The sequence below is a fragment of the Aspergillus eucalypticola genome (assembly GCF_003184535.1).
Source record: "Aspergillus eucalypticola CBS 122712 chromosome Unknown BO83scaffold_6, whole genome shotgun sequence".
In the NCBI taxonomy this organism is placed as follows: domain Eukaryota; kingdom Fungi; phylum Ascomycota; class Eurotiomycetes; order Eurotiales; family Aspergillaceae; genus Aspergillus; species Aspergillus eucalypticola.
The window spans coordinates 14217-39870 of record NW_020290280.1 but is presented as its reverse complement, the minus strand read 5'-3'; the positions used below and the strand labels follow the sequence as shown (position 1 = coordinate 39870).

The 25654-nt window shown below is 53.5% G+C and overlaps 8 protein-coding genes across 8 annotated transcripts; 3 read left to right on the top strand and 5 right to left on the bottom strand.

Moving 5' to 3' along the window:
• Positions 1-1587: 1587 nt before the first annotated feature.
• fdh (formate dehydrogenase (NAD+) FDH1) lies at positions 1588-3000 on the top strand (the record flags this gene model as incomplete). The annotated part of the gene is made up of 3 exons (XM_025535164.1): positions 1588-1776; positions 1844-2019; positions 2109-3000. The coding sequence occupies 3 exons, from the start codon at positions 1588-1590 to the stop codon at positions 2998-3000; spliced, it is 1257 nt and encodes a 418-aa protein (XP_025390402.1).
• Positions 3001-3814: 814 nt separating this feature from the next.
• BO83DRAFT_332820 (uncharacterized protein) lies at positions 3815-4809 on the bottom strand. The gene is made up of 2 exons (XM_025528311.1): positions 4526-4809; positions 3815-4461 (listed from the first exon to the last, which is right to left on the bottom strand). Exons 1-2 carry the CDS (start codon positions 4550-4552, stop codon positions 4048-4050), a joined length of 441 nt encoding a protein of 146 aa, XP_025390401.1. The 5' UTR covers positions 4553-4809; the 3' UTR covers positions 3815-4047.
• Positions 4810-5008: 199 nt separating this feature from the next.
• BO83DRAFT_332815 (formin sepA) lies at positions 5009-14038 on the top strand. The gene is made up of 5 exons (XM_025528310.1): positions 5009-10008; positions 10065-10441; positions 11832-11985; positions 12065-13641; positions 13721-14038. Exons 1-5 carry the CDS (start codon positions 5404-5406, stop codon positions 13737-13739), a joined length of 6732 nt encoding a protein of 2243 aa, XP_025390400.1. The 5' UTR covers positions 5009-5403; the 3' UTR covers positions 13740-14038.
• Positions 14039-14266: 228 nt separating this feature from the next.
• On the bottom strand, positions 14267-14736 carry BO83DRAFT_376175 (uncharacterized protein). Its single transcript, XM_025530647.1, has one exon. The coding sequence runs from the start codon at positions 14627-14629 to the stop codon at positions 14468-14470; it is 162 nt and encodes a 53-aa protein (XP_025390399.1). The 5' UTR covers positions 14630-14736; the 3' UTR covers positions 14267-14467.
• A 506-nt stretch (positions 14737-15242) lies between these two features.
• Positions 15243-16572, bottom strand: BO83DRAFT_376174 (ankyrin repeat protein). Its single transcript, XM_025530646.1, has one exon. It carries the CDS (start codon positions 16496-16498, stop codon positions 15311-15313), a length of 1188 nt encoding a protein of 395 aa, XP_025390398.1. The 5' UTR covers positions 16499-16572; the 3' UTR covers positions 15243-15310.
• A 2622-nt stretch (positions 16573-19194) lies between these two features.
• lysF (homoaconitase LysF) lies at positions 19195-21769 on the bottom strand. The gene has a single exon (XM_025530645.1). The coding sequence runs from the start codon at positions 21705-21707 to the stop codon at positions 19398-19400; it is 2310 nt and encodes a 769-aa protein (XP_025390397.1). The 5' UTR covers positions 21708-21769; the 3' UTR covers positions 19195-19397.
• A 155-nt stretch (positions 21770-21924) lies between these two features.
• BO83DRAFT_376171 (cytochrome b5 reductase family protein) lies at positions 21925-23276 on the bottom strand. The gene has a single exon (XM_025530644.1). The coding sequence runs from the start codon at positions 23165-23167 to the stop codon at positions 21965-21967; it is 1203 nt and encodes a 400-aa protein (XP_025390396.1). The 5' UTR covers positions 23168-23276; the 3' UTR covers positions 21925-21964.
• A 63-nt stretch (positions 23277-23339) lies between these two features.
• Positions 23340-25520, top strand: BO83DRAFT_211591 (putative amino acid transporter). Its single transcript, XM_025526722.1, has 2 exons — positions 23340-24543; positions 24599-25520. Exons 1-2 carry the CDS (start codon positions 23512-23514, stop codon positions 25388-25390), a joined length of 1824 nt encoding a protein of 607 aa, XP_025390395.1. The 5' UTR covers positions 23340-23511; the 3' UTR covers positions 25391-25520.
• The last annotated feature ends 134 nt before the right edge of the window (positions 25521-25654 follow it).

Below are 25654 nucleotides of genomic sequence, written 5' to 3'. Positions count from 1 at the left end.
CATTGCCACTAGTCTAGATATGGGATAGTGGCGATACGGAGACAACCCCTCGTGAGGGGGAGTAACAGCTATCCCAATCTGGAAAAGAAGTCAGCAGAAACAGTAATTCTGTCCGCAGACATCGGTGGATACACTAAATGGCAAGAGTGGATAGCAAGAGAATTGACTGAATTGAGCTAAAAGATCCTCCCTCAACGATACCCGTAGGAAAGGAAGGTCCATCTGGCCATTGTCACTTGCGGATGACACAACAGACAGGCTGGCAGGTTTTCCGTTTCCCCATGGAAACTCTACGCCCGACATACCTCCGGCCCTGCAGGCACTCTCGGCCCAGGCTCGGGTTCCCCTCACGAGCCCCATTAAGCATGCCATGCCATTTCTCTTTTTCCCGATGGTTTCTAGATTTCTGAAACCCCGCATGGCCGTGGGCAATCCCCTGCAGTAGGACATATGTTGGGAAGGCAATTAATCTGTGACCGAGATTGGGGTTATACAATCAATAGTATTGTTGTATTGGTTTTCAGTCGCTTTACCGCTATGATACCACTGTATGCATTTTTCAAATCAAGGCTCATCTACTAAGTAGTCTAGTTCAATACATACTATACCCCGTAATGTGTCAACTGCCCGAGGTGTGGATTTCAAGCTTTCGACGGTATCGATCTATACAAACCTAACCTAGAGCCATCCGACCATCCGCGGCTGTCTATGTGCTACTAGACTAGTTTACAGTAGTAGTTGTCCCGCGTGCGGAGACAACAACTGGACCGAAACGTCGTCCGTGCCGATGCGAAACTGCCGCCAACCCGGACGATCGCCCAACTTCAATTGCTGGCTGGTGGGGTTCCAGTTCCTTGCTCCAACTCTCGGGGCTGATTTGAGGGTCCCAAACTATTCCCCCCCTCTCCTGCCACTTGCTGGGTCTACCCAGATGATGGCCTTGTGCTACTACTGCCTGCTTGGTGCCCTCCTATCCGGATTTGGCGCCATCCTATCGCAGATGTGGATGGAGCACCCTTTCTGAATATGGGCCGAGAGGGGATGGAGGGGGGGCAATTGTGGTGCTCACTTACATAGTACAGTAAAAAAAAAAAGAAAGAGGACCCAGTGAAATCTATATATTTGGCTAAATTCCCCGTCCTTGTCAGTCTCATTCCATCCTCATCTCTCTGCATCTACATCTCATCGCATCACAACTTGTCTCCTCATCATACTTTGCTCATCCCTCTCCAAGGTTTCTTGAACTCCACCGCCGCTTTCGGTAAGCCACCCCTGCATCATCATCCTCCATCTGGCATCGGCTCTGCCCTGTGGCATGCTTGCCTGCCCTCCATAGTGGCTTCTCCACACATGCTTTCCTGTCTCCCCGCTTCCCCTTGTTCGCCGTTGCTACTGTTGTTGCTTGCCGCTCATTCGGCTTCCCCGACTTTGCAATCCGATGCATCCATCTATTACTACTTCCCACGTTCTCCAAATCCGGGATGTATTTAAACCTCAAGCTGACCCTCCTGCCATAGGTATCTTACCAGCATCCAACAATCCCATCTCTACATCATCTCATCTCATTTTACTTAACTCATCTTCACAATGGTATTTATGCGCTCTTTCTCCCGCCAACTTCGGCGACCTGCCACCTCTCTTCTCTCCAAGGGAGCCTTCGCGCCCGCGGCCAGCAGCCCATTCCGCGCTGCTCCTCTGGCTAACTCAATCGCTGGTGCTCGTACGCTAACCGCCTCCGCGAATCTACAGGGCAAGGTTCTTATGGTTCTCTATGACGTAAGTATCCGGATAGCATCACTTTCTTCTGCTCGTAAACCACCAGATGCTAACCATCTCCAAATAGGGCGGTGAGCACGCCAAGCAGCAGCCCGGTCTTCTGGGTACCACTGAGAACGAGCTCGGCTTGAGGAAGTGGCTCGAGGAGCAGGGTCACACTCTGGTTACCACCTCCGACAAGGAGGGCGAGAACTCGACCTTCGACAAGGAGCTCGTCGACGCTGAAGTCATCATCACCACTCCGTATGTGACCCACTTCACTACCCACAGTTATCCGCCCAGGGAACTTGGCAACTACGGGAACTAAATAGCTGACTGGTTGCCCGCAATAGCTTCCACCCCGGTTACCTCACTGCTGAGCGTCTGGCCAAGGCCAAGAACCTCAAGATCGCCGTCACTGCTGGTGTCGGTTCCGACCACGTTGACCTGAACGCTGCCAACAAGACCAATGGCGGTATCACCGTCGCCGAGGTCACCGGCTGCAACGTCGTCTCCGTCGCTGAGCACGTTGTCATGACCATCCTGACCCTGGTCCGCAACTTCGTTCCCGCCCACGAGCAGATCCGCCGCGGCGAGTGGGACGTTGCCGCTGTCGCTAAGAACGAGTTCGACCTCGAGGGCAAGGTCGTCGGTACCGTTGCCGTTGGCCGTATCGGAGAGCGTGTCCTCCGCCGTCTCAAGCCCTTCGACTGCAAGGAGCTCCTTTACTACGACTACCAGCCCCTTTCCCCCGAGGTTGAGAAGGAGATCGGCTGCCGCCGCGTCGACGACCTCGAGGAGATGCTCGCTCAGTGCGATGTTGTCACCATCAACTGCCCCCTGCACGAGAAGACCCGCGGTCTGTTCAACAAGGAGCTCATCTCCAAGATGAAGAAGGGCTCTTGGCTCGTCAACACCGCTCGTGGTGCCATCGTTGTCAAGGAGGATGTCGCCGAGGCCGTCAAGTCTGGCCACCTCCGCGGATACGGTGGTGACGTCTGGTTCCCCCAGCCCGCCCCCGCCGACCACCCTCTGCGCACCGTCCAGGGCCCCTGGGGCGGCGGCAACGCCATGGTTCCTCACATGTCAGGTACCTCCATCGATGCCCAGATCCGTTACGCCAACGGTACCAAGGCCATCCTCGAGAGCTACTTCTCCGGCCGCCACGACTACCGCCCCCAGGACCTCATTGTCCACGGCGGTGACTACGTTACCAAGGCCTACGGTCAGCGCAACAAGGCCTAAATGGAAGATGATGATGAGATGCATGGATCGATCTGTATTCGGCCTATTTCCTCCCGTTATGATTAGCTTATGATACCTGAAATCAAAACTTTTTCTTGCTGTTCAAAAGTTTTACTCTTCCAATTTGTCTCACGTACTAATGAAGACTCTTAACTCTTCGGACTCTCCCCGCGATCATCCCAGCACCAATAACAGCACTCCAGCCAGACCAACAATCAATAACGCCCCTTTCTCCCCAAATCCAAACCAATTCAGTCCACCAACTCAACAATAGACTCGACTCGAACTCCAGCTCGTCATTTTAGTCCAACTTTCTTCATCATTACCAATTTACCATATTCAAACCCACAATTTACTCCCCACCAAGCAGAAGGATAAAAGCAGATAGTGGGGCGCCGATCATCCCCCAAAGCACAAAGCTTGACCACAGCAAACTTCCCCGGCAGGCCAGAACCACGGACCAGCCTCTGATTTAGTGGGAGACTATACACATTACGATTTTCTAGGTCTTATGATTATTGCTTTGCTCTGGTAGTGATATTTGAGTTTGTATAGTTTCGGATGATATACTCTTGTTGGTTTAGTGATCTGCTCTTTTCTTTCTATTTCTTTCTTGTTCTGGGTTTGTTTAGGTCGGGTTGGGTTCGGCTGGGGGGACCTAGGTATTCAGTAGTTGCTCGTGAAGGGGATTAGGGTATGTACAGTAGTACCTTCTTTTGGTTGTTTGTTTGGGGTTAATCTAATTGATGGGGTTGGAGAATTGAGTTACGACGTGGGGTTGGAGACGAAGTAAGGGGTTGTTGGTAGTCCGGACGGACGGAGTTGATATTCCATTGTGGTGATTATCAGTGCATGCATTGGTCTAGGTATGTACGCATGCAGGTAGTTTAGTAGTGCCCATTGAGTTTATCTAGACAGACATGCATTGGGCTCTATCTGTACTACCGCAAAGGTTCAGCAAGAATAGATGTCTATTATATCTATTACCCATCCCAAACGCCAATGGTTCCTTACATGGTGGTGTAATATGTACAGAAGGAACAGAAATCAGCGACGTGACTGAGCATGGGCATGTCCCTCGTCATCATCACTATCATCCATGAATCCCGCTTCAAGTTCACGACTCAAGCGACTCTCCGCATCCCCGGCGGTGCTCCGTCGACGCTCGAGCGCTTCTCGCCGTGAAGGGTCCATGTCCATCCCTACCATGATCTCTCCCTCTTCATCGTATATACTGATGTTGTCGTGCTGGTCGAATTGTGATTGTCGCCAGACCGACGGAAGGAATCGTCGCATCAAAGCATCCGCGATACGATCCCGGAGTGTCGTAGTATGTGCGGAGATAGTATGGAGCGGAAGGTACTGGGAGTATCGTTGATGATAGCGACGGAAGAAGGGGATGATCACGAAGGAGAACAGGAGGTAGAGCGTCAGGGAGATCACGGCGGGGATGATGATGGTCTGAGTAGAAAGTGTCAGTGAGAAGGATTTCGGAAGAATTAGGAGAGTTGGAGAGAGGGCATACTTTGGCAAAGTTAGTTGCGGAACCCATTGTGGCGTGTGGTGCTCAGCGCCTTTCCTGTAACGATCTTGATCTCGAGAATGCGCGGCCAAGGCAGCAGCGGAAAGGAAGTAGATAGACAGGCGCCAAACACACAGCGCCAAATCAAGCCAATAATCCCCCGATTAACAGCGGAAACTTGTCATGTCCTGCGACGGCGCTTAGAGTAGTCCGATGTGACTGGCAGGCTGACCGTCCCCCGACGCTGAGTTACCAGTTGGTCTTCTGCAGCAACGGCAGTAATCCGGAGTCTGCCCTGAATCTGACACTGACAGCATCTCCGAGAGTCTCCGGCATGAGACAGCTCCACGTGATCGGAGGTGGAGGGCCAGTTTCCTGAGGCATGCATGGTGTAATTCACGTGATACCTCCGGCCCCTACCGCGTTCTAGAGCCGCCTCAAGTGGTGCTGCCCCCCCTGATGCCCGTGCTTCCACGACCTGACGTGCAAAAAGACTCCAGCCACTAAAGCCCGATCCTGGGATTTGCCAGAGTAGGATAGCCCTACTGGGAGCCGTCATTACAGACCGCTCCTTTGACTCTCATTTCTTCAAGTCACCTTCTCCATCTGTTTGTTGGGAGAAGCGTCCGTCTTTGGTGGCATCCTTTCCCCCCCCCCTCGTGCCAACGCTGCTCCGCAGCGGCTATTAATCAGTGTTAGTCAGGAGTGTCTGGAATAAGTTGTCGCCTTGAGCTGAATGTGATCCTGGCCTTCGCAGAGATTGAGAGCGACCGATTCTTCTCAATCTACAGCCTCCGACGACTGTCTGCTACCTCAACGCTCTTGCCCCAGCTGATTACGCTCATGCTGCGCCCTGCATCTCCCCAGCGACGTCCGTCAAGATGCCAACCACCACGTCCGCGCCTGACAAATCGAGACAGACTTCCGCTGGGAAATCGTTCTTCGGGAGGAAGCTGCACAAGGAGAAAGCGGTAGACGATCGCCACGATGCCCATACAGGCTTCGAGACCCTCGCGCCTCCTGGAAGCGCCCCGGGTTCTCGTTCCTCTCGCCATTCCAAGCGATCCTCCGTCCAGTCTATGGATTTTTCCAACGACATCGATCCTGCAGCGCTGTCAATGACGGCTGGTGTGATTACCTCTATCCCCTATGAAAGTCTCCCCGCCGACACCAAGTCGCCGATTCCCATCGACTATCTCTCTAAAGCCGAAACCTCGCCACGCAAAGAACCATCCCCGAATCATCTTGCCAAGGGAGGCAGTGATTTCCATCAGTATCCCGCTTGGAACCCGGCCACTATCCGGGACAATAATACTTATTCTCACCCCACCGGCCCTCGTCCGCCGCCACATGCGTCTAATGTAACAATGGCGGGAAGCTCTTCGGGGGACAAAGGTGCTCGGTATCAACAATGGGGACGACCGGGTAGCTCGGCTGCCAACACAGGATTTAGTCACAACTCTTCATCTACAGTAGATTCCTCGTCGCATTCCCGAATATCGTTCGACCAGGCCAGTGTCCACTCGTCACTTTCCTCCAACACCCGGGACACTAGAGGTTCGAGCTATTTTTCGTCGGACGGATCTTCTCGAACACTGACAACCTCGCACTCTGCCGACCGCAATACCTACTCATCTAATGGAACCTCTAGCCGACTCTCTAATGCGCAGGCTGCGTGGCAGTCGGCCCAGCCCGCGCAACCCGCGAAGTTACCAGCCAACCCCGAGCAATACCTGACCCGTCCAAGGGACGATCGGATTGTGGACCAGCTGTTTCTGGAATTGATGCAGAAGCGAGGTTGGCAGAACTTGCCTGAGCAGGCCAAACGGCAGATGCTTGCGTATCCAGCCTCGAAAAAGTGGACGCTGGTTCATCAAGATCGGTTGACGGAAATTCAGGGCGAACAGAAGCGCAGGCAGAATGCCCGGCAGACCCATGGTCACGATGGGCCGTCGGGGATTCTGGAGCGGGCCGATGAAGAGGGAAGCCCGGAGTGGTACGTGAAGAAGGTTATGGATGATTCAATCACGTCGAAACAATTAGCTAGTTTGAGCGTCAGTCTGCGCACACAACCGATCAGTTGGGTGAAAGCCTTTGTCGAAGCACAAGGCCAAATCGCCCTGACCAACGTTCTTGCTAAGATCAACCGGAGGAAAGCTTCAGGTCCTGTTCCTGCACCCCCGACTGGTGACAAGGACTTGGATCGTGAATACGATATTGTCAAGTGCCTGAAGGCTTTGATGAACAACAAATATGGCGCAGATGATGCCCTCGCTCATCAGCAGGTTATTGTTGCTCTTGTCAGCTCGCTGCTGTCTCCCCGATTAAATACAAGGAAGCTGGTCAGTGAAGTCTTGACCTTCCTTTGCCATTGGGCAGAAGGCCAGGGCCATCAAAAGGTCCTCCAGGCTATGGACCATGTGAAGAACCACCATGGAGAGACTGGTCGCTTTGATGCCTGGATGCGTATCGTCGAAGTGACGATCGATGGCCGTGGAAAGATGGGTAGTTTGGTGGGCGCGAGTGAGGAGTACCGCAGTGGTGGTATAGGCATGGAGAACCTTCTCATGGAGTATGCCGTCTCAACCATGCTCCTCATCAACATGTTGGTGGACGCTCCGGAGAACGACCTACAGCTGCGCTGTCATATTCGTGCGCAGTTCACCTCTTGCGGCATCAAGCGTCTCATGACTAAAATGGAAGGTTTCCAGTATGAGGTCATTGACAAGCAGATTGAGCGCTTCCGCGAGAATGAGGCCATCGACTACGAGGATCTTCTGCAGCGTGAGAGTAGCAGCGTGAAGGATAGCATCGAGGGCGAGGTCAAAGACATGAACGATCCTCTACAAATCACAGATGCTATTGCTTCAAGGATTACAGGTACTCGCGCTCACGACTACTTCCTCTCTGCTATGCAGCACATGCTTCTTATCCGGGAGAACTCTGGCGAAGATGGTCTCCGGATGTACCAGCTCGTCGATGCCATGCTTAGCTACGTGGCCATGGATCGCAGGCTACCCGATCTGGATCTCCGCCAAGGTTTAACATTTACCGTGCAGAGCCTCTTGGACAAATTACATACAGATTCAGAGGCAAGACAGGCGTACGATGAATCCTTGGAAGCGCGCCAGATTGCGGAGGCTGCCTTGGCAGAGCGGGATGAGATGAAGGCACAGATTGAGCTGGGTGCAGACGGCCTAGTAAAGAAGTTGCAGAAGCAAATTGAAGAGCAGACTGGCATCATCGAACTTCAACGGAGACGGGAGGAGTCAATACGGGCTGAGCTCGCCGATGTTCAACGCTTGCGTGCTCAGGAGTTGCAACGGAACGAACTGGAAACCAGAGAGCTCTACCTGATGCTTCGGGATGCCCAGGACATCGCTGCTTCAAATGCCAAGAAGAACAACCTCGCAGAAGTCGATCCGTCCCATATGAGGGGCATCATGGACCGTGAAAAGCTCCTTGAGCGGTTGGAGATGCAACTCGAACGCACCAAGACCCAATTCAAGTTGGAGGGCAAGGTATGGGGTCAACATGTGACCTCAGACCGGCTGCGCGAACTTCGTGAGCAAATGGACGGTGATGTTGAGCCGCAAGATGGGTTCCAGGACCAGGCTCATCACGTTGCGGGCTTGGGATCTGTTCAGCGCAAGCGCAGCCATCTGCCCGGCATGGAGAAGGATACTGTCGAGGGTCAGCAGCAGGAGGGCCAGGTGGATGAGAACGGAGAGATCATCTATGAAAGGGCGCGTCTGGTCGACCTCCATCGGCCACGACTTAACCCTAAGCAGGCGAACGGCCTCCTGGGAGAAATTGCCTCGAGGGTACCTAAGATCGACGCAGACGATAACGAAGCTACACCTGTTGTTCTCGAAGCCACGGCGCCTGTCACCGACGAACCCAAGGTCGAGAGTGAAATTGAGAAGCCCGAGGCCAAGGGGGCGCCCGCTCCACCCCCGCCGCCGCCGCCACCACCGCCTCCTCCTCCGGGAGCTGTGGGAATTCCTCCTCCGCCCCCTCCCCCTCCTCCGCCACCGCCTGGTGGTGCCGTCGGAGTCCCTCCTCCCCCTCCCCCTCCCCCTCCGCCGCCGCCGGGAGGAAAGGTTGGAATCCCCCCTCCACCTCCTCCGCCCCCTCCTCCAGGCGGTGCAGGATTCCCGCCGCCGCCTCCCCCCCCACCAGGTGCTTCATTTGGTGCCCCTCCTCCCCCACCTCCTCCTGGCGCAGGCTTTGGAGGATGGCGAGCCAACTACATGGCCTCCCAAGCCCTTCCTCAACACAAGACAGCTCTTATGCCTTCTATCCGGCCAAAGAAGAAGCTCAAGGCTCTTCACTGGGAGAAGGTTGATGCTCCACAGGTAACGGTGTGGGCAGCTCACGCTCCCACTGCGCAGGAGAAAGAAGAGAAATATGTAGAGTTGGCTAAGAAGGGTGTCTTGGATGAGGTTGAAAGACTCTTCATGGCGAAGGAGACCAAGATCTTCGGAGGCAATGCAGCAGCGAAGCAGCGCAAGGACAAGAAACAGCTTATCTCCAACGAGCTGTCCAAGAATTTCCAGATCGCAATGGCCAAGTTTTCGCAATTCCCTGCCGACGATGTGGTGCGCATGATCATACATTGCGATACAGACATTCTGGACAACCAGGTCGTCATGGAGTTCCTGCAGCGGGACGAGATGTGCACAATCCCGGAGAATATTTCCAAGTCGATGGCGCCCTACAGCAGGGACTGGACCGGCCCCGATGCTGCTAGTGCGGAGCGAGAGCAAGACCCCAACGAGCTCACGAGGGAAGATCAGATCTACCTATACACCGCGTACGAGCTCAACCACTACTGGAAGGCGAGAATGCGCGCTCTCGCGTTAACTCGGTCCTTCGAAATTGATTATGAGCATATCTCCGCCAAGCTGCAACAAGTGGTGAAGGTCAGCGAATCTCTGAGAGACTCTGTTTCTCTGATGAATGTCCTGGGTCTAATCCTGGACATTGGTAATTTCATGAACGATGCCAACAAGCAAGCTCAAGGATTCAAACTGAGCTCTCTTGCCCGGCTGGGCATGGTTAAGGATGACAAGAACGAAACCACTTTTGCTGATTTAGTGGAGCGCATTGTCCGTAACCAGTATCCCGAATGGGAGGGCTTCGTGGACGAGATCAATGGTGTCGTCGCTATCCAGAAGCTCAACGTCGACCAGCTGCGGACGGATGCGAAGAAGTACATCGACAACATCAAGAATGTACAGGCCAGCTTAGACGCCGGAAACCTCAGTGACCCCAAGAAGTTCCACCCTCAGGATCGCGTTAGCCAGATCGTTCAGCGGAGTATGAAGGATGCTAGACGGAAGGCCGAGCAGATGCAGCTCTACTTGGATGAGATGATCAAATCCTATGATGACATCATGGTCTTCTATGGAGAAGACAATTCTGATGAGGGTGCCCGCCGAGACTTCTTCGCGAAGCTGGCTTCCTTCTTGCTAGAGTGGAAGGTGAGTTCGATTGTCCAGTATCATCCAAGAATGTTTGCTAACCAATGGTCGTGCAGAAATCTAAGGAGAAGAACATCTCGCTGGAAGAAAGTCGGAGACGCACCGAGGCGTCCTTGGCTCGCAAGCGGAATATCAATGCCGGGCTTGCCAATGGCGCCGCCTCTGCAAGTGACGCCCCACCGTCGCCAGCTACAAGCGGGGCCATGGATTCGCTCCTGGAGAAGCTCCGCGCCGCAGCGCCGCAAGCCAGAGACCAGCGTGACCGCCGCCGCCGTGCTAGGCTAAAGGAGCGACACCAAGTTCGTGTCGCTTCCGGCCAAAAGATGCCGGATGTTGCTGGAGCTGAGGCACCAGAAGGAGGGAACGAAGCCGAAAACGATAATAGCAACAGCAAGGCGGGCAACGACAATGATAGCGAAGCAAATGCCGCCGCGTCAGGGCTGCTGAGCCCTCCCCTCCTTGAAGCAGAAACTTCTGAGAGCAAGAAGAACCCGCAACATGTGTCGGAAAGCGAAGACGTGGCGGATCGTGCCGCGAGCATGCTGCAGGGCCTTCGTGATAACATGGACGGCGACCGAATGAGAAGACGCCGAGAAACAGCGGAAGAAGAGCGTCGGAAACGCAGGTTACGGAGACGAAACGGAGGCAGCACCAGCAATAACAGCGCCGAGGGCTCTGCGGCCACCTCCGTGCCCGAACCCATTTCGCCTCCCAGGACAGATTTGGAGTTGGATGATGCTACAAGTCCTCGATCTGGAGACGATCCCCTTCCACAACCGCCCCTGACACCGGCAATCGTGGTATCACCAACAGCAGACCAACAGCTTCGGTCGCCTGGTGACGATGAACTGATGGAAGGCTCACCGTCGAGCAGATCCATTGAGTAGTTGGGCAACTATTGCCTTTCTACTACCATCCTTCTTTTATTGATTTCATTTCATTTGCCCATTTTTTCTTTTATCTTGCATCCTTTCCTCCTTGTCCGCAAGGAGTGTCTTTCCTCCCCTCTTTCCTAATCTAATGTTTGATAGACTAACTCATGTCGTCTCGGAAAGATCTCATTATGCTGTTTTGAGTGTATACTATGCCAGGATGAACTTACCCCCTTTTCCTTTGGCTTGCCTGGCTTTCTGAATTTCTTCCTTTCTCCGGGCATCCCTTCGCATTTTCTTCGAAGGTACATTGTTCCCCTTTTTTTTTCCAGCGATTCCCAATCACCCTTCATACTCCTACTTTATCCATTGCTTCTCACTGTTGCTTCGGTCATTTCTTTGTGTACATACTTCCTTTCGCTCTGCTCTTTTCTTCATTCTCCGTTTATATCTGCATGTCGTTCGAGCCGTTGTTGCATTTGGGCTACGGGGAAGGAATCCGTGGCGCATGGCCGAGGTTTTGTGTCTTTTCGGCGCGCAGGCGTGGCGAAGGGGCGCAGGGCCCTTGTGATCTGGCTTTCATACATCTACTGGATTCCTGGATCTGTCTACATGAATACCTTGTCTTGCATAGGCTGCTACTGTAGTTCTTGAACCCTACCTGCCATACACTACAGCATTCTTTCGTAACCTAAACTCCACTTCTTCGTCCGCGGAGATATCACGTGACCCCGGCGATGCGGCGAATCTCCTCGATGAGCCTCTCCTTCTCTCATGCCTCGAAAATCAGCGATTGCTCTTCGCTTGTTCATTGCGCCTATCCGGGTTCATCTCGCGTATGCGATCATCGGCCGTCCGGACCCTACGGTGGGCGACACCCCTCCGCCCATCATGGAGTAGGTGCTTCCCCGTGGCCCGGCAGGGCGCTGGTCCAGCTCTCCATGCCCGGAGCCCATCTCCGCGTGTACCTCCACAACGATACTTCTCAGGTTCCTCACCGGCTCAATCTATCTTCGATGCCGATTCCACTATCTATGCGCTTTCAACAGCATCTGGACGGGCTGCCATTGCCGTTGTGCGGGCATCGGGACCTGCATGTGTGCAAGTATGAGAGCTAACTTCCGCCATCAAATGAGACCCAGCCCAGCATCAGCAGCAACAGCTAACCTCACTCGTTCAAACAGATCTACAAATCTCTCTGTCCAGAAGCGCCACTCCCCCGACCCCGCCTCGCAGTCGTCCGCACCCTGTACGATCCCTTACAAAAACCCTCCCCTAATACCGTCCTCGACGCCGGCGCCCTAGTCCTATACTTCCCCGGCCCGAAGACCGTAACTGGCGAAGATGTCCTCGAGCTGCACCTCCACGGCGGCCCAGCCATTGTCAAGTCCGTTCTGACAGCCATCTCGCGTACAAACAACTCCAACTACACAGTCCGCTACGCCGAACCAGGTGAATTCACCCGTCGAGCCTTCATGAACAACCGCCTGGACCTCCCGCAGATCGAAGCCCTGGGTGATACCTTGTCCGCTGACACGGAGCAGCAGCGCCGACTTGCAGTCCGTGGTGCCAGCGATGCTCTATCGAAGCGGTACGAACAATGGCGGCATCAATTGCTCTATGCGCGCGGCGAACTGGAGGCCTTGATTGACTTCTCGGAGGATCAGCACTTCGACGAGTCCACCGAGGACCTGGTGTCGTCGGTTGCGGCTCAGGTGCGGGCTCTGCGGGCCCAAATCGCCCTTCATATCCAGAACGCGTCCAAGGGTGAGCTCCTTCGTAACGGTATAAAGGTCGCTCTTTTGGGGGCTCCGAATGCGGGGAAGAGCTCGCTTCTGAATCGGATCGTGGGCAGAGAGGCCGCCATCGTTAGTACCGAGGAAGGCACCACGCGGGATATCGTGGATGTCGGTGTCGACATTGGCGGCTGGTACTGCAAGCTCGGCGATATGGCGGGAATTCGCTCGGAGCCTAACGATCCCACCGGACAGAAGAAGACAGTCGTGATTGGCGCCGTGGAACAAGAGGGCATCAGACGGGCCAAGGCTCGTGCCTTGGAATCGGACGTGGTTATTGTGGTCGTCTCAGTGGAAGAAGCCACCGATGGTGCAGCAACGTATCGCCTCGCCGTCGAGCAGGAGGTCGTCGATGCTGCCAACGACTGCGCCCGCGCAGGCAAATGCGTCGTCGTAACCATCAACAAATGTGACCGACTACCGGAGGGTAAACTTCCCCCGCAGCTCATCGAGACAGTCAGCCAGCTTTTTGAAGCGGTCCCGGACTTGCGCCAGCGCATCTTCGGCATCTCCTGTCTAGACGCCACCAACGGCCTGAACCTAACCAGCCCCAGTCCCAACCAGTCCTCCGATCCCGGCTACATCCAGCAATTCCTACAAGGTCTGATGACTACATTCGAGGAAATAGCCTCCCCGACAGGGATCGACGGAGATGAGAACGGACAATACGATCATGCATATTGGGAAGATTCACTGGGCGTGACGCATCGCCAAAGTTCTAATTTACAACGCTGTCTCGAACACCTGGATGATTTCCTAACCCAAACTCAACCGCAATTCCAGACGCCTATACCTTCATCATCTCGCCAAATCGCTCATGATTACCCAGAATCAGACATGGACATGGACATTGATATCGTCACCGCCGCTGAACATCTGCGCTCTGCCGCTGATACCATGGCGAAGATCACGGGCCGTGGGGAAAGCGGAGACGTGGAAGATGTTCTGGGCGTTGTGTTTGAAAAGTAAGTATTATGCTGTATAGTGTAGTAGTAGTAGTGTGTGTGTGTTGTTGTCATTCTTGTTGCTAACTCATCGGAATAGGTTCTGTGTGGGCAAGTGAGAGAGGTATGTGTGATATCGGAAATCATAAGCGCATATTCTCTCCCATCCGGATGATGTCCTCTATAACGCGTCGTATGCTACAACGCCCCTGCGACGGGTTGCTGCTCGTTGTACCCGCCACGGCCCTGCAGCAGCAGCGGGTCAGAAGAAAGAGGTGACAGCGACAGCGAGAGAGATAGGGAACGAGAGGATGAAGTCGGCTGCGCGGGCTTCGGCGCAGTAGTCTCGGGGGTGTTGTATCCTCCTCGGCCCATGGTGATGATCTTGTCTGATCTGAGTTGTATAATAGATGGTGGTGATAATATATATGATGCAGAGAGCGATGTATATACAGTAGTATATTTTTCGCACGATGGATCGAAAGAAAGCAATCACAATCCCAAAAGACTGTTGTATGTCAGTTGACTGATCAAGAAACAGTAGTAGCGAGTGATAGTAAGTGTATTATAGATATTAAGCAAGTAGTGGTAATTAATAATATTAAGCTCCATCCATCAGGACACAAGAACCCTCTATTATATACACCTCCAAGTACTACCTCTTGATCTAAGCCCCAGCAACATCCACCAAGAATAGCATACTACCACCACAACCAAAACGAAGAATCCAAAGTCCCTCGAGTAATACTACATACAACCCATCAGGCCCGCATCATCCCAATGATTGATGATAGCTGAGTCCCCAATCCCCAATGATAGCGTCGTAACCAAACTAATGAGATAACTACTAACAAAATGTGCTAAATATAATCGAAGCCTCAGGACCAATACCTCCCTCCCGTATGAGAGAGATTCTCAAATGCTTGATAAGACGGGAATCTGAGCCTGGATTCGGCTTGGTATTGTTTCTCTTTGCTTTTCTCTCTCTCTCTCTCTCTCTCTTTTTCATGCTTGAATGCATGACTCAAGTTATATGACCTTTTGGCTTATTTACTACTAGCGTTGGGTTGGTTATTTTTTTTGTCTTGCCTGGTTTAGTTGTTGGGTTTCATCCTGTCATCTGGTATGGATATCTATCTTGTCGGGATGGTTTGTCAGTAAGGTCAGGTCAGCTGATTATACTTCGTCACGGCAGCATACGCACGGCCTGAGATTTTTAAGGTGGCAGTTAAGAGAGGGAGGGATTCACGTCAGCATATCCGTTGCGCCAATGAGGCTGTTGCGTCCCTGAGAGACTTTCTACACAGTACATAGGTGTTGGTGCTCTCGCAGTGGCTGATTGGATGCTGAAAGGCATGAACCATCGTCATCCTCAGCCACGTTTCATCCTGGCGGTTGATTAGAGCAATCAGCCTGGGGCTTGCGGAAGATAATAGACGAGTCTGAGACATGTCTTTCTTTTTGACTTTGATGGGTCAAGGCTTGCTCCCGACCACATGGCGATGAGATGCCATGCGATGCCATATGCTTATATTGCTGCTATTTTTGGGTCAAGTGCGGGAGTGACTCAATCTGATCCATAGAAAGAAAGCTCTCGTATAGAGGTAGCCGTAAGGCGAATCTCTCCCCCCGCCCCTCCTCTCCCTCCGATATATGATCTAGCTACATTATGAGATTATACGATGTGAATCTAGGCGGCAAGCTCCGCCACATCTTCCTCCGGTGCAGTATATACTGATGATATAGAAGACTCCGTGTCCCATTCTCTTTCTTTGTTCTGAGCCTCCCCGTCTGCATGACTCAGAGGTACTGTCCAAGATGCGCGCGCAGGGTTCAGCCCATACACATCTGTCAAAGAGACAGGAGAGTCTGTGGTGCGGACGCCAGCCCTCTCGCCTGCATGCGAAAACACGCTTTCCAGGCACGGGTTGCTTGGACTAGGATTTCCTCTGGGCACTTCAAAGTAATGTCGCGCCTGAGGCATCGCAATCTGTTCATTGGTTGGGGCAAAGGCCCGCTCATTGGCCTCTAAAATTTGCGGGACGTCGCGAAATTCAGAGTCTATGCGTTGATAAACGCTACTTCCTCGCCGCATATGTTCTGGCGTTTGAGACCGGCTTGCCGGGAGCCCCTGTTCTAAGGTTCCAGGCAGCTCCTGAGGATTCGTTTCTGCTGTAGGAGACGGCTGGATATGGTATACGGCGGCATCAGACATGAATCCAGAAGGTACCGGGTGCTGCTGGTTGGGCTTTAGCGGAGAGGACCAGACCGGGGAGCCTTCGGCTCCTGGTTGTGACGGGTGCTGCATCTGATATAATAACCTTTGTACTTCCCGCTTCCTTTCAATCGAAATATCCGCAGACGGCGCAAATCCGATTCGCTCTGCCGTGAGGCCCAGATCCGCGTCGTCTTTGGCAACCATGAGACTACAGGACATGAGCAGGCGGAGCGCATTTGGATGGCCATAGTAAGCGGCATAGCGGTAGGGCTGCCACCCTCGTTCGTCCCGCTTGATGGCTGACGCCCCTCGCTGGAGAAGAAGCGTGACTACGGGCACATGCCCTCCCATGGCGGCCAGACACAAGGGCGAATCCTCTTCCGATCGGACGCCATAAGACAGGCACACAGGGGACCCACGATCGAGCAGGTTCTGAACGGCAGCTGCATGTCCGTACCGGGATGCCACACAGAGCGCTCGATCTCCCGCGGCGTCGCGGGCGTCCAGAGAAGCTCCTTTGTCACATAGTAGATTAAGAAGTGCCATCGACCCACGAACAGCTGCGAGGTGGATCGGTCGACGTTGATCCGAGTCAGCCTGGGCCTCGATGTTGGCGCCTGAGATAAGCAAGAGTTTCGTAACCTCACAATTATCAGCCATGCACGCGTAATGAAGCGACGTGAGACCTGAAAGGCAGCGATTTTCTAGTGGCATACTCTTTCGAAGGAGCAACTCCACCACCGCGAACTGTGACTTCATTGCAGCTAGATGTAGGGCCGTTCGTCCTGCAATGTTAGATTTGGCCAGCAACCCTTTCTTCTGGCTAAGAAGATCAACGATCTCGCTGTGTCCATTATAGGCAGCCCAGTGCAATGCCGTCATAGCGGCATCGTCGACCGATCTAGTGGACGCCTTCTTTTTGAGCAGGAGCTGCGTCGCCAGCAGCTGGCCCAGGGCAGCTGCACATATGAGCGGCGTCCTGCGGTCGCTCCCAGCTGCGTTAACGTTCGCCTTCTCATTGAGCAGCAGCTCAATAACGTCAAGATGTCCCCCTTCACAGGCGTAGTGTAGCGGCGCCATCATAGTTCCGTCCTTGGCTTCCAAATCGGCGCCGTTTTGTATCAGAATCCTGGCTATTACTATATCGCCCAGTTTGGCGGCTAGATGTAGCGGGGTCGCTTGATCATTAGCTCGCGCATTGACTTTGGCGTGGCAAGCAAGCAAGAGGTTTGTAGCTTCAGCTTGGCCATGATATGCTGCTACCCAGAGAGCAGTCTGGCCGTTGGCATTCCGTGCTTCGATATCCAAGGACTCAGGAAGAAGCAGTTCTAGCACCCTGCAATGACCGCGCGACGCCGCCAAGTGCAACGCGGTGGAACCCGACTTGTCGGTAGCATCCACTCTAGCGTTTCTTTGCAGCAGTAGATCCAGCACGTCTTCTTTCCCGCAATGGGAAGCTACTAAGAGGGCGGTCCTGCGGGTTGAGATATGACGGGCTTCAATGTCATGGCCACTTTCCAGGAGCCTTTCGACATCGGATCGACTGCCCGACTGGGCTGACTTGATAATTGGCGGCGCAGACGCGCCATCCGACGATGCCAAATTGATGCTAGTATTCAAATCTCTTTCGTACAGCCGACGCTCCGACGGACTTCGCCCAGGAACTCGTACGGAAGCTTGCGTTGCTGACCAGCTTGGACGCCTGAGTTGCCGAATGATGGTCCGAATTTTTTCACGCCGTGACCCTGAGGAGCGACTACCCGAGGAAGCGCCACTCGCATCCGACTGCCACCTGCGGACTTGAGTCGGACTCTGCGGTAAAGGAGTCGGTGCGAACGACACGCTCTTACTGTGGCCATGGCTAGAGTCAAACGACGCAGATGGATGTATTGGAAGAACTCCATTTGTGCCGGGTGGGCTTGCACTGCTCACAGTACCACTGCCATACCCTTCATCTATAGGTGGGCTGTAATTGCTGCGGTTGACCGCAGTTGGCGTCGGAGGATGGGTCCGTGGTTGACCGATTGCGCGTCTATAGGGAAGGGAAGTCACCACTGCCCTATCGAAGTCAAAAACCGTGTCCCCCACGGAGGATGAGCGACGAGTCAGGCTCGGACTCTCCGCCCGTGAGGGTACGTAGCTGTAAGCGGACCGTAATGTTGCTGTATCGCTGGCGACTTTGGCAATTATCTGGCGATTTTCTGCTCTCCGTAACAGTTCGACTTGTTGGTTGATGTTCGACTAATGCACGATGTTTAGCATGCAGTAATTCATTGCTGCTTCGGTACCTTTCAAGACTCACCATTGGCAGGCTTGAAGCAGGAGCTGCAGTGCCTGAACTTGCGCACGCAGTCGTTCCTGATGAACCTTCATACTGTCCTCGCTCCAGACGACCTTTACCCGAGTACGAAATCCGATCCCGGTGTCACTTAGCATTGCACCCCTTGTCAGAGCTGAAACCTCTTCCGAAAGAACCTCCATGACAGCGCGACAGCCGTCCAATGCGACTTCAAGTCCCTCGACATACTCGTCTGGTTCGGTTGAGTCACGAACATTATAGCTAGCCCACTCATGTAGCTGCGTGATGGCCGATCGGATGGTCGTCAGCTCGCCGATTAGCGATCGGATGGTGAGGTCGGCATCCTTGAATTTGCCATGTAGATGGGCTAGTGCCACCGCGGTGTCTTTGACGTACTGAGCGATCTGAAACGCACCGGAAAGCAGACCGATTGCGGTGACAGGATCCATCGGCAGTGTAGTGGCCACAGCTCATTGGAAGGGCATCGGCAGCGTAGCGGGGCTGAGCATACGATCATATACAACTCAGAAGTCTTGGGTGTTCAGATCATACGTGAGATAGGAGGAAGAGGAAGGACCGTGAAGAGTCCATCGATAGTGAAGGAAGAGAGCAGAATGAAAAGAAGAAAACGAAGTCAGCTGAAGGAAGGAAGCCAGCAGAGGATTGACAGCTGAAGGCATCTGAGCTGGAGCGAATCATGGCAGGCTCAGTGAGCCGTGCAACTGCAGGCCACCACGCCAGTGCCCGTGTTCTAAACCTTCTAAGGCGATCGTCCAAAAACACCGCCCCCAAATCTCGTTCGATTCCCCGCAGCAAACAAGGCAATCCTTGTTCCCCTGGACCTGACATAGCCACATCCGTGATGGGAATGGCGGATGCAGAGAGATAGGGAAGAAAGTGAATGAAATGGATGAAAGATGGATGCAAACAAGGGTGCGGCTGTGACCAAGTAGGACAGACATGACCACCCATCCTGGTGCACAACATCACGTTCTGCCTAGGCACCTTGCAAGAACTGGAAGGAAGAAACAAAAATTAGAAATAGAAATACATTGTCATGAATTGGAGTACATCTAATAAAGAAAATCTCTTTTTTCTATACATGCAGAGTCATCTTTTGTCTGTTTTTCTCCATGCGTATCGTCTCTGTCCAAGAAACATCCACGCCGCAACCCCATAACGAAGACTGGAAGGCTTGGGTATCATAAGAATCACTTTGTCGACAGTCATGCGAGTTTCATTTCTGCTGAACCACTTGCTCTACGCCTCAATGGCGTTCTTGACCCATTTCTCCAGACCACCCTTCGCAATGATCTCCTGCACGTTCGGCGGCAGCTCGCCCACCTTGTGAGTCCACTTAGGTCCATTTTGGCCTTCCTGGATCTCAATCTGACTGCGCCGGACATCCCAGGTCAGAGTCCAACCGGTCCGGCGGGTAAGCTGCTTGTCGCCGAACTCCTCGCGCAGACGGCTAACCAAGCGAGGAACCTCCAGACCCATGAGAGCATTGTTGATGCTGTTACGGGAGAAGATGTTGCCAAAGCTACCCGACACAACCAGGGGAATCTGCTTCGCCAGGAGAGCAGTGGCCGCCTGTTCACGAGAGCTACCACAACCGAAGTTGTATCCGACAACCAGGATGTCACCCTCCTTGGCAATGGAGTGGAACTCCTTATCATAGTTGGACATGCATACTTCCGCCATTTTCTCCACGGGAACATTGTCCTGGTAGGTCCAGTAACCGGGATAGATGGCGTCCGTGTTCAAGTTGTCAGCGTCACAGAACACAATCTCGCCAGAGACACGTTCAGGGAATCCAGGATACACCTCAGTCAGGCCACCCTCTTCCTCAACCTTCTCCTCGGGAGCGAAGCGCTTCTCCCCGTCGGCGACAAGGTCATCCAACTGGCCAAGGAGCTTCTCAAGAGCTTGCTCGGTATTGAGCATGCGGTCCTCCTCGCGGATACCATCGCCCTCACCGCGGACAACTTCAGTCCACCCTTCAGGGGGCTGGTACCAGCCAGGACCGCTCAGCTTGCCGCTGAGAGCACTGGCGGCCACAACTTCGGGGCTACCCAAGTAGGCCTTAGCTTCAGTGCTACCCATACGACCCTTGAAGTTACGGTTCGACGCACTGATACCGACCTCACCGGGCTCCAGCAATCCCGTTCCCAGACCGATGCAAGGTCCGCATCCAGCGGGGAGGGCTGTTGCTCCAGCATCCAGGAGAGTCTGCCAGTCACCGGCTCCTTCCGCAGCGAGCTGTTCGGGAATAGACGCGGCAGCAATGTAAAACTTGACGCCATCAGCGATCTTCGGGACCTTCCCACCATTCTTCTCTGCGGCATCCTTGAACACCTTGGCAGCAGCGGCAATGTCCGAAGCCCGAGAGTTGGTGCAGGAAACCAGATAGGCTTTGTTGACCTTGATATCCTGGGCTTCCAGCTCCTTCAGGGGTGTGGCGATCTTGACTGAATTGGGGCCGGAAACGTAGGGAGAAAGAGTCGAGAGGTCTAGGAAGAGCTCCTTCGCATACTTGGCACCCTTATCGGCAGTGAGAGGGTTCACAAACAGCTGCTCGATGGCAGGGTGGGTGAAGTTGCGAGCAGCCAGGGTCTTGAACGGCCCATCAGCCAATCCCATGGCCGCAGTGGTAGCCTTGCCCTTCATCCAGCCTTTCAGAACACTGTCCATGGGAAAAATTCCGGACAGGGCACCCCACTCAGTTGTCATGTTGGCAATTGTCAACCGGCTATCCATGGGCAAGCTTCTCATGGTTTCCTCAGAGCCGGTGAACTCAATTGCATGGTTCAGAACATCATCCTTGTCGAACAGACCGCACAGAGCAACGATGACGTCCTTGCCAGTCACGCCGGGAGGCAGGATACCGGTAAAAGTAACCTTGGCCACGGGAGGGATCTGCCACCACGTCTTACCGGTAGCCCAGATACTGGCCGCATCGGTTCTCACGATGGGCGTTCCGACGGAGGCCACCGCACCGTAGGTGTTGCTGTGACTGTCCGAAGCGACCACCAGTGTGCCGGGCCAGGCAAAGCCTTCTTCAACCATAATTTGGTGACCAATTCCTCGACCGGCGGGATAGAACTCGACACCGTGTTGCTTAGCAAACTCCTCGATTTGGCGGTACTTTTGCAGGTTCTTATCCGTTTTGTTCTGGACATCGTGGTCGAGTGTCATCACGACCTGATCGGGATCGTGCATCTTGGAGGCACCGATCGACATGAACTTCAATGCGACGGGCCAAGAGTTATCATGGGTCATGATCCGGTGGGGAGCGATGGTCACATAGTCGCCGGACTTGACGAACTTGCCTTCGGGCAGTCCTACGGCATATTTCTGAACGATCTTTTCCGTCAAGGTCTGGGGCACGGCCCGGGAGGTCTGCAGGGAGGAGAAGAGGGCGGCGGAGGAAGGGTCATCCAGCTGGGACTGAAAGACATCCTGGAAAAGGAAGCGGGTGGAGGCGAATGCTCGTCGTTGAGGCGTGCTCGGCACGCGGAGGGAGATCCAACGCCTGCCAGGGCCGGAGGGCAACAAACGCGACTGCATCTTAAAGACAGAGGCGTCAAGGATGGGGAGATAACAGAAGAAAGAAAAGGAAGAAAGTTGAGTGACTCAAAAGTTCACACTTGAAGGCAAACTAAAGGGAAGCCCCGACGCGGACCCAGACCCGATGATCGACCAATCACACGGCACGCATTATTTCTTGCTCCGCGATCGGAGGATTCTGGGGTAAAAGACGGAAGGTCTATTGTGTCTTGTCTATATATTCTTTTCTATCGTACAAGAAATTTTAATATTTATATTTACAATTTCCACACGGCCCAATCCTTTAGGTCCAATTCTTTGAGAATTCCCCGGAGTGGCCCTTGCAATTCCATTCCTTGAGCCCAGAGCTTTGGTCCTGCCATATAGCTAATGAAGCCCTCCGGTCCGGAGACCAGAATTAGGTTGTTTGTGTTCTTGGTTTCTTCGGATTCCTGGGAAGACGGGCCACTGCGGGTGGAGTCCAGGATAAGCTGCTTCCCGATGCTGGTGCCTTCCTCATCGACGAAGTAATCCACGGTCACCTGTCCAGGGTATTGTGACCGAAGAGCCTCCAACTCACGGACTATCAGCGAAGTGCCCGTACTGCGGGGTGCTTCATCAGGGCCGCCTTGGTTGTCCTTCAAAGACGTGAAGAGTCCAGAGAACCACGACCTCGAGGGTGCTGTTGTAGTTGTATTTGTGTCACTCACGCCACCAACGCAGTCCTCCCGTCTTCTGTTGGCCCAGAGGATATGTATTCTAGGCTTATGTGTTTCGTTGGTGCGACGAAGAAGCGTGTGTCCAGCTTGCAGGGCAGGGGCAATTCCCGTGCCTCCGGCGATGAACAAGATCTGCTGCGTATCCGGAGGGATTTCACATTCGATTCGCGGGCCACGTACTTCAATGGGTGCTCCGATCTCTAGACTGTGCAGATAGCGGGAGACCTCGCCGAACGGGTCCTTCCGAATGAAGAAGCGCAGACACTCGTCTTCTTCATCTTCCGAGCAAGTGGCTGGCAGTGGTGTGTAGTCTCTCCCAATCTGCAATTGTGGCTGTTTGAACATCACACTCCAGACACCAGTCTTCCATGCTTCCTCGTAGACGGCATGATTGCTACCATCGGCTGCGGGCGGTTGAAGAACGAAGTAGCTCCCGGTCGACGAGACCGGTTCGCGGGATACTAAATAGTATGGTGTGAACTTCATCTGATTTAGGGTTGTAGAATCTGGACCCTGTTGCGACCGGACCAGGGCACCAATACCCGCCGCAGCGGCAGTTATGAAGGCGAACCGCAGCCATCGTTGCTGCTTCGGCGGCGGAGTAGACGACGGCGAGGTAGACGCATGGCGTCTGGAGGGTCGGATCACGAGCCTCCCAACAGTGGGCGACTCATTAAACCGGCGCAACAAGCCCTGAGAGAAAGCGCGGGGCTTCATGGGTGTAGGGGAAAAATTGGGGCAATGGATGGGGAAGTGGAACATGACGCTATAAAAAGCAGACCGGAGATCTCATGGCGCTAAGCCTCATTGGGCCGCGGACGCAGGGAGTCGCATTTCCCTTCATCTTTCCTTCTTTGTCCCTCAATAGATCTTCTTCAATACTTCATACTTCTTCCTCCCCAAGCCGCTAATTCTTGTCTTGTCTCTTTATTAACTGCTAATCCCCATTGTTTTTATAGGGGAGGAGGAATTGCCCGTCCACTCGTTGCTCCCGGAAAGTCTCCCCCCCCGGTGGCATGGAACACCGCCCCGTGCCCCATCCTTAACTGCCCGCTCTTGTTCTTCCACCTCCCAACCAGCATTTGTTTCGATCTTCTTTGAGCGGCATGTCCCATATAACCTTTTCGAATTCCGAGTCCAGGTCGGGCAATTACCATGCTCCCAGGGATTCCCTCGAACTGGCGTCCTTAGCCTCTTCGCCCGACTCCGCCCCCAGATCCTCCCGCTCCTCGTCTCCCTCCGGCATTTCGTCGTCGCGCAAGCTCTCCCTCGAAGATGAAGACCCTCTTTCCAGCTCCCATCCACAGTCGCAGGGCCCGTCAGGGCGTCCCCGCTCGGCTCGCTCATACTCGATATCTTCAGCCTTTGACTTCGGGGCGACCTTATTTCCCTTGTCGCAGACGACCGGTGGTTATGCTCCGTTGGGGGTCTCGTCCGCAGACCGAGAGGCTGGAATTGCTGATGGGTCCTTAGAGAGGAACAAGACATTGACTTACATGAACGGTCTATCTCTCGTGATTGGGCTGGTGATCGGCTCGGGTATTTTCTCATCTCCCAGCCAGGTCAATGTCAATGCTGGGTCGCCTGGTGCATCGCTGATTGCATGGGTTGTTGCTGGCTTACTCGCTTGGACGGGGGCAGCCAGCTATGCAGAGCTCGGTGGAGCTATTCCCTTGAATGGAGGCTCCCAGGTGTATCTCTCCAAGATTTTCGGGGAGCTAGCGGGCTTCCTGTTCACGTGGTGCTCAGTCTTGGTCTTGAAGCCGGGAAGTGCGGCCATCATCGCAATTATCTTCGGAGAATACGTCGTAAGAGCCTTTGTCGGCGCAGACGTAGAAACGGTTAATCCCTGGATAAACAAGGCTGTTGCGTTTGGCGGAATTTTCGTGGTGACATTGTTGAACTGTATTTCAACGAGGGTGGCTGCGCGCATTGGTGACCTCTTCATGTTTTTCAAGTTTGTCGCATTGCTGGGCGTCACCATAATCGGTATCATCGTGGCTATAACAGGTCACTCATCGACTGGCAGTGCCAACAAGGAGTGGAAGACGGGCTGGTTCGAGGGCACGAACCTCGACATATCCGCTTGGGCTGTAGCTCTGTACGCAGGTCTTTGGGCCTTTGACGGTTGGGACAACGTACGTCTTTTACATCCCCAATATCCCACAATTACCTTTTACTGACTCCACTCAGACGAATTACGTGACTGGTGAATTCAAGAATCCCAACAAGGATCTTCCACGTGTAATTCACACGGCCATGCCACTAGTCATCCTCTCCTATCTCCTTGCTAATATCTCCTACATTCTCGTTCTCCCTCATTCCACTATTGAGGCGACTAATACCATCGCCATTCAGTTCGGCGACAAGGTATTTGGTCACGTGGGTGCCCTTATATTCGCGCTTGTTGTATCCGCGAGTTGCATTGGCGCCTTGAATGCCACGGCTTTCACCAGCGGCCGTTTGGTTTATGCAGCCGGAAAAGAGGGCTATATCCCCTCTATATTCGGTAAACTATGGACTCGAGATACCTCGACCAACCGACTCCAGCGCCGCTCCTGGGCCACCAAGGTCTTTTCGCGTCTCTGTGGAGACGGCACGCGAATTGGTTTCACCCCCATTTACGCCATGGCGCTGAACAGTACACTCACCCTCATTTACGTCATCGTCGGCGAGTTCAAGACCCTTGTCACCTTCTACGGTGTAGCCGGATACACCTTCTACTTCGTGACGGTGCTAGGCCTGATTATTCTTCGCGTGCGGGAACCCTACCTGCATCGCCCCTACAAGACCTGGATATCCACTCCCATCATCTTCTGCTGCGTTAGTCTCTTCCTCCTCAGCAGGGCCGTCATTGCAGAACCGCTCCAGACATTAATCGTCGTCGCGTTCATCATTGCCGGTATTCCCGTCTACTACTGGCGTATCTACAAACGCGATGGACGTAAAGCGTTTCCGAACTGGAAATTTTGGCAGCGCCAGTGAGATCCATCCTATAATTTCTTCATGACCCCTCAACAACAACAACAACGAGAAACAGCCGGTAAATTAGTTATGATATGACCACTACTATTTATGTTTTTCTTATAATACTTTCCCTTTTATCTCTTCTTCTCGGGATGTTTGTCTTCTTCTTATAATGTTATTCTATTTTTTATACTATTTTTCTTTCTTTCTATTTTCCTTTCCCCTTGTTTCTTTCATTTGATAGCAAACTATGCTATATATCGGTTTGGCTTGGTTGGATGG

Excerpts from the sequence above, each read along its gene's own strand:
- BO83DRAFT_332820 (XM_025528311.1), bottom strand. The coding sequence starts at position 4,552 with ATGGGTTCCGCAACTAACTTTGCCAAA. Across the intron at positions 4,462-4,525 it reads CCGCAACTAACTTTGCCAAA|ACCATCATCATCCCCGCCGT; the intron begins GTATGCCCTCTC and ends CTTTCTACTCAG.
- BO83DRAFT_332815 (XM_025528310.1), top strand. The coding sequence starts at position 5,404 with ATGCCAACCACCACGTCCGCGCCTGACAAATCGAGACAGACTTCCGCT. Across the intron at positions 10,009-10,064 it reads CCTTCTTGCTAGAGTGGAAG|AAATCTAAGGAGAAGAACAT; the intron begins GTGAGTTCGATT and ends ATGGTCGTGCAG. Across the intron at positions 10,442-11,831 it reads AGCGAAGCAAATGCCGCCGC|CCCATCTCCGCGTGTACCTC; the intron begins GTCAGGGCTGCT and ends CCATGCCCGGAG.
- BO83DRAFT_376175 (XM_025530647.1), bottom strand. The coding sequence starts at position 14,629 with ATGAAAAAGAGAGAGAGAGAGAGAGAGAGAAAAGCAAAGAGAAACAAT.
- BO83DRAFT_376174 (XM_025530646.1), bottom strand. The coding sequence starts at position 16,498 with ATGGCTGATAATTGTGAGGTTACGAAACTCTTGCTTATCTCAGGCGCC.
- lysF (XM_025530645.1), bottom strand. The coding sequence starts at position 21,707 with ATGCAGTCGCGTTTGTTGCCCTCCGGCCCTGGCAGGCGTTGGATCTCC.
- BO83DRAFT_376171 (XM_025530644.1), bottom strand. The coding sequence starts at position 23,167 with ATGTTCCACTTCCCCATCCATTGCCCCAATTTTTCCCCTACACCCATG.
- BO83DRAFT_211591 (XM_025526722.1), top strand. The coding sequence starts at position 23,512 with ATGTCCCATATAACCTTTTCGAATTCCGAGTCCAGGTCGGGCAATTAC. Across the intron at positions 24,544-24,598 it reads CCTTTGACGGTTGGGACAAC|ACGAATTACGTGACTGGTGA; the intron begins GTACGTCTTTTA and ends GACTCCACTCAG.